General features: G+C 34.7%; 1 protein-coding gene across 1 annotated transcript; it reads right to left on the bottom strand.

Annotated features, from left to right (window-relative positions):
• Nucleotides 1-760: 760 nt before the first annotated feature.
• On the bottom strand, nt 761-2765 carry LOC127119976 (probable protein phosphatase 2C 47). Its single transcript, XM_051050358.1, has 4 exons — nt 2218-2765; nt 1856-2056; nt 1554-1759; nt 761-1479 (listed from the first exon to the last, which is right to left on the bottom strand). Exons 1-4 carry the CDS (start codon nt 2398-2400, stop codon nt 924-926), a joined length of 1146 nt encoding a protein of 381 aa, XP_050906315.1. The 5' UTR covers nt 2401-2765; the 3' UTR covers nt 761-923.
• Between the last annotated feature and the right edge of the window lie 3898 nt (nt 2766-6663).

Below are 6663 nucleotides of genomic sequence, written 5' to 3'. Positions count from 1 at the left end.
TTTGATGTCTACATCAACCGGACATAAAAATATCTTCCTAAATGGTAGGTACAAAGAGGAGGTGTACATGATGCAATCATGAAGATCCATTATTAGTATTATTAGTAATTAGGGGTGCTTCTCACCCCTCTAACGACTTTGTCCATCTACTTATGAATTGAAATGATCTCCCCATGTTTGATTTGAAAGGTTTAAACACAATGTTTCAAGAGCATGACATGATTAAAAGTGATGCTGAAAACTATATCCTCTTTTTGCATTCTTTACCAACCATTTGCCTATCCTCTTTTTGATTAAAAGTTGAAACTACATTTGTCTCTAAATATTCAAGGTAGAAAAATATTCTTTTGGGATTGTTATAATTAAGTAAATTTGCATATATTCTTTTGATTGTACAATGATTATTAGTATTCTTAAAGTATTCTACTTACTACATTAAGGTTCATTCATTAGATATTTAATATATTTGTTATAACACCATTATAAATATAATTTGTGTGATCAATATGGAGACAAAACCACATTTATCTTGAAATAAACATGTCTCACTAAGATGACAAATGTTTTGGAAAGGATGGAGTAATTATAACTAAATCAAATATGACTACATATAACTATAAAAGTAAAGGCATGTTTAAGACATCATCATAAAACAAAATTGAATGTTCCTTACAAATATACAATAATAAACTCAAAAAAAGAAGTGAAAGACAACCTAATAAGAAGTAAGAAACATAAAAAACAAAATTAACTAATTTACTTCATAGTTCTCCTAAACCAACATTGAATGAATCAACAAGCAACTTATGTGATCTGTTGTGCAATTCATCACTTGGCTAAAAGAGACTTATTGATGAGCCATATCTCTAGTATGAGCACCCAACAACTCAATCTGTACAAATCTCTAATAAAATCTTATCCATTCATCTACCATTCAAAACACCTTTGAGAAGATCAAGACCTTCAGCAGAAATACTCCTTCTCCTATGTGATCTAGGAATTTCAATTTTAGAAGGTGGATCCTTAGAGAAACAAACCACAACAACTGTTAGATTATCACAACTGTTTCTTTGAAGTGCCTCAGTAACAAGTACCTTAGCACATATGTTAGGATCATTATGCTGCACAAGTTCCTTCCTAACCATTGTAACAGCACATTGACTACTCATAACATCCCATAATCCATCACACCCTAGTATCAAAAACTCATCTTCTTCTGTTACAACAATTTCCTCTAACTCTGGCTCACAGCTTAAGGGACTCTTTGAACCTTTTGAACCTTTTATGTGCCAATCTCCTAGCGCACGTGCCACTGATAGTTGTCCATTTAGGTATCCATCATAGATAACACCACCTAGTTTTTCAATTCTTAATCTTTCAGAAGTGCAATTTGGTTTATGGTCTTTTGAAAGTTCAACTGCTCGGCCGCGTTTCCCTAGTACCGCACGCGAATCTCCTGCATTCGCAATCAGCACGGCCCTGCGACATAAGAAGTTAGCCAACATTTACAGTTTAAATAAATGTATAGATCTTGCTTAGGTCTTTGACCTTACCTTCCCAAGACAAGGGCTATTAGAGCTGTGGTTCCTGAAGAACTATCAAGTGTACCGGCATCTCTAAATGCATGATCAGCTTTCACAAATGCATTCTTAACTGCTTTCTTAATGCTAGATGGGAATTGAGAATCTTCAATTATAAAGTTAAATATGTTCTTTTTGATAAATGATGCGGCATCAACGCCACCATGTCCATCAAATATCTGCATATTAATCAATATTACACAATCTTCTTGAGTTTGTTAAATGCATGCAAACAACTGAACAAGGTTACTCAACTTAGGAAGAAATATACATACCCCATAAAATGCTGATGGAGATGGAAGGTCTAGTTGTTGAGCAACACGTTTACATTCAAGAAGAATATCAACACATACAAACTCATCCTCCATGTATTGCTTTGGTCCTTTCTCAGAACAACTTCCAGATCTTAATATAAGAGGAAACTCTGATTTATCTTCTGTGTTTGATTTAATGCCAACGCTATTAATATTTGATTCCTATATAGCCACAATATAAAATAAACCATAATTGTTAATTTAGTCTATCAACAAAATACAAATAAAAGAGGGCTGGTTGGCATATACACAGTATTCAGATATTCAGTCTTTATCGTTTTGATTCGTGTAATGGTAAAAAAAGTTGATGGTTATATACTAACCGAATCAGCCAACCATGAAGAGCTGGTGCAATGGCGCATACTAACAGAATGATCCCTTGGAGGTTTGCCAGCAATATTCTGATTCAAATTCCCCAAAGTATCATCATTTTGATCCTCCATGGAACACTCACCACCTTTTAATATAGCTACTACCTGAGAGCTGCAATAATTCCCTGGTGCCATTTTTGTTCCATTACATAATATTCCAATAGCTCCAACAAACAAAAAGATTTGTTTTTTACACAACCCAATTTCACAAAAAATAAGTACCCACTAGAAGATTGCACAGCAACAAACAGCTATACAAAACATGGTATTCACTTGATCCGAGAAAAAAGGTAGAATTTAGGCCATTCCAAGAACGTGACTGACATCATGGCATAGTTTATATATATTTTTGCATGTGAGAAATGTTGAAAAATGTGTAGATATTGGTTTGGAGATGGTGAAGAAAACACATGGTAATGGCAAAAAAGGGTGAAGAATAATGAATGAATTGGAGAAAAAGGAAGAGAAGCAAATAGGTAGGAGAGATAAAAAGGGAGAGCGATAAGAAGTGGCAGGTAAATGTAAAGTGTGAGTGATTGGCCAATGCAGGTTTTTCGGTAGCCATTGAAAGGGAGATTGAGGAAATGACACGTGGCTTCTTTTGCTTCCATTTGTTTGTCTTGTTGCTACTACTTGAACATTTGTTCTTGTGGTGTTGCTATAGTGCAACATCATCTTGTTTTTTTGGAATCTAGATCTAGATTCTATTATTAATAATTAAGATTAGATAAGCTTTTGTTTGCTTAGATAAGCCTCATATTAATATAATAAAATATTTACACTATTAATAAATGTGAATAATACAAATGTTATTATTTCATTTTAATTATAATTATGCCCATCTCAAATTAAATTGGTGAAGAGATATCAATAATTTTAAGTTTTCAAATCAAGTTGATTAAATATTTTTATTAGTAAATCATTTGTTAATATAATTGTCCGTTAACACAATAAGATATGCAAGTGACACTAATCAATCTAGTATATAATTTTTTTTAACGGAATGTGGATCATTCTTAATGTAATTTGTATTATGTGTAAGGTTGATGACTGATTTATTGTTACAAAATAATTTTATAGTACCTTCATATTATATATTTAAATCTTATATAGCACTGTCTCATAAAAAAAATAGTTTCCAAATTCTTAATGTCATGCCTCTATATTGTGCCTATCGAATAACTATATTTTGTTTTTTATTTCTCAAAACAACAAGATTCTCACACAAGAAAGTATAATAGTATGAAGTAAATCTTCTATCAATTAACATCCATATTCAACATTAGTATGTTTTCATAGTTAGATTTCCACCTCTTTTAAATAAGAGTATTCTTTTTCGAGTTGCTTTGAGATATTATAGAACACAATTTACAACTTGCAAGTGTCTCACCTCGGATCATGCATGGATTTACTCACCAGTGTCACTACATTGATTACATATGCCAAATTCGGCATTGTATTCTCCAAGTAAATAAGATTTCTCATTAAAGTCTGACATCAACCCTTGTCAACTTTGCATTCAAGCTCTTTTGTTTCTTGCAAAAGATTAAGCACGTACTTTGTTTAAGAGATAAAATGAATTTTATTAAGTAAGTTAACCAAATTCTCAAGAAATACATGAGTTTCTCAAAATACTTCATCTCAAACTCTATTAATGATTTTTTTTAGTTATTGTCTCTCTGTCAAATTATCTTTTGTAATAATAATATTGTAAACATAAACAATGTTGGTGCACAAGGTGAAAAAGATGAAGATAGAGTAAGAGAGAGAAGAGAGATACAATAACAAATTCTAATAAAATTCCACTACTTTGCTAAAACGATTACATCAAAATAGTTACACACACACACTACACTACAATACTCAGTGGATACAATTGTTGATAGCTACAGTACTATATATATACAAATAATATTGCCACGTATGCGAAATATTAAAATAATGAATTACCCTTCAACACCATCCCTTAATTCAAAATTTAACTAATCCAAACTAATAACACCAATTTCATCCCTTACGTGGAGAAATTGATCAGTCTTGATCGCTTTCGTCAGAACATCTTCCAACTGCTTCTGGGTGCTACCCTGCATAACTTCTAGCACTCCATTCTGAATCTGACTTCTCAGAAAATGATGCTTAGTCTCAATATGCTTGCTTCTCTCATGCAACACTGGGTTCTTGACAAGGTTGATTGCAGACTTGTTATCAATCATCATCTTCAGAGGCTTGTTTACCTTGATCTTCAGATCCTGCAGTAAATTTAGAAGTCAAACAACTTGGCATATAACCACAACACCTGCAATATATTATGATTCACATGTTGACAAAGCTGTTGGTGTAAGCCCTAGAGGCCAATACATTTTGGTACTTGTATCGAATAATAAAAGGCATTCTCTTTATTATGGTTGATTAATAAAGTCCCTGGAATAGATAGTCCGTTTAATGTATTAAGTGTGACTTAATCATGAGAACACATTAAACATAAGGACACTATTCCTAAAGTATCCGTAGTCGAGCTTTAGTGTGAAGTGGGATAACATTAAAGCATTAAGACTATTATGTTTGTAGACTGATGATCACATCTCATGGATCATGGATAAAGAGTTATCAAGTCTTAAACATAGGTATGAATATTAGGAGTAATATTTATACCGGATTGACCCGCTATGAGAATACTATATAGAAAGTTATGTAAGGTGTCATAAGTTATTCTCATGGTGATAATAGTGTATTCCACTCTTCGACCTGAAACCACTATGGATCCTAGATGTGGAGTCGAGTGCTTTATTGCTGATCCAACGTTGTCCGTAACTGGATAACCATAAAGACAGTTGATGGGTACTCCACAAAGCATGCTGAGGGACATGAGTGACCTAGATGGAATTTGCCCGTCCTGCATAACAGGATAAATGTCTATGGGCCCAATATTGAACTGGACAAGGATGACACGGTCTATGCCTTGTGTTCAATATAGACATAAGGGCAAAAGGGTAATTATACACATAAGTATTATCACAGAAGGTTTTGTCAGATCACTTGACATTTTCGTGTCTTGGGTAGCAGTGATGTGTTGCTAGATACCTCTCACTGTTTATTATATTAAATGCGTGATTTAATATAATTGCCAACGTCACGAAAACCTACAGGGTCACACACAAAGGACGGTTTGATGAGAGATAGAGTAACTAAGGAATACCGTAAGGTACGGTGCCCTTAAGTAAGTTATAGAGCATCGTAAGGTACGATGTGCTTGAGTAGAATACGAAATATGGTAAGGTACCATGGGCTTAAGTGATTTTGGGCATATTATAAGATATGGGCCAAAATACACTTAAGTGGGCTTTTTAGCTTGAAGCCCACACAAGTGGTTCTATAAATAGAACCCTTGTGCAGAAGCAAAAATTGGCGGTTGCATTATTTTCGTTTTCTTTCTCACTCTCTCTCTCTCACTCAAAGCCTTCATTCGTACCAGCTAGCACTGAGATTGAAGGAACCCGTTCGTGTGGACTGAGTAGAGACGTTGTCATCGTTCAACGTTCGTGATCGCTTCGTGGATCTGCATCAAAGGTTTTGATCGTCACAAGAGATCTGCACCAAAGGTTTCAACCGTCACAAGAGGTAAATACTCTATCACTGATCATGACCATTCGTAAGGATCTCTAAAGGAGAAAATTTTAATTTCCGCTGCGCTTTGGGTCGCAATTCTCCTTCAGTGGTATCAGAGCCACTTACGAAACCATGACTCGGATAGCTGTTTATTTTCTGTATTAATATGATTAAAAGACAGAATGAATCAATTAATTAAAAGAGTAATTAAATTTGGCATCATGAGTGTATAAGTTGGATGATTGATGTTGACTATGCTTCGGAATCCGACATTAGTATGGTGAAGCAGCGATACATCGATCGTCCATAGGTTACGCAATTGAGACCGATCAACTTATATATGATATAAGTAATCCTAATGCAAAATACGGTATATGTGATATACTGTTTCTGTTTCGTTCATTCGAACACTAAATGATTGTTTTCCTTTGAGCGATCAATGGTCATTTGCTTCGGAATCCGACATTAGTATGGTGAAGCAATGACCTGTTGATCAATCATACTGAATCAACAATCGAGGTGTGTTTGACGGTCTGAAATTGGCGCATTAGGGTTGGTGACGGCGCAAGGGTTGTGCCGTCAAGGAGTTGTGAATTTAGGGCTTTTTGGAAGAGGTCCGTAGACTGTTTCAAAGTCCTATTATTTTGGCTGCGTGAAGCTCGTGTGACGAGCGTGTTGACTGTTTCAAAGTTTGTTACTTTGGCTGCGTGAGGCTCGTGTGACGAGCGTAACAAGCGTAACAAACTGGATGTGTGACGGTCGTAACACACCCATGACGGTCGTCACACTCAC

The sequence above is a fragment of the Lathyrus oleraceus genome, chromosome 2 (genome assembly GCF_024323335.1).
Source record: "Lathyrus oleraceus cultivar Zhongwan6 chromosome 2, CAAS_Psat_ZW6_1.0, whole genome shotgun sequence".
NCBI lineage: Eukaryota > Viridiplantae > Streptophyta > Magnoliopsida > Fabales > Fabaceae > Lathyrus > Lathyrus oleraceus.
Note: the sequence above shows the minus strand (reverse complement) of the source record. Positions and strands in the feature narration are given on the sequence as shown.

Excerpts from the sequence above, each read along its gene's own strand:
- LOC127119976 (XM_051050358.1), bottom strand. The coding sequence starts at position 2,400 with ATGGCACCAGGGAATTATTGCAGCTCTCAGGTAGTAGCTATATTAAAA. Across the intron at positions 2,057-2,217 it reads CTTCATGGTTGGCTGATTCG|GAATCAAATATTAATAGCGT; the intron begins GTTAGTATATAA and ends GTGGCTATATAG. Across the intron at positions 1,480-1,553 it reads ATAGCCCTTGTCTTGGGAAG|GGCCGTGCTGATTGCGAATG; the intron begins GTAAGGTCAAAG and ends CTTATGTCGCAG.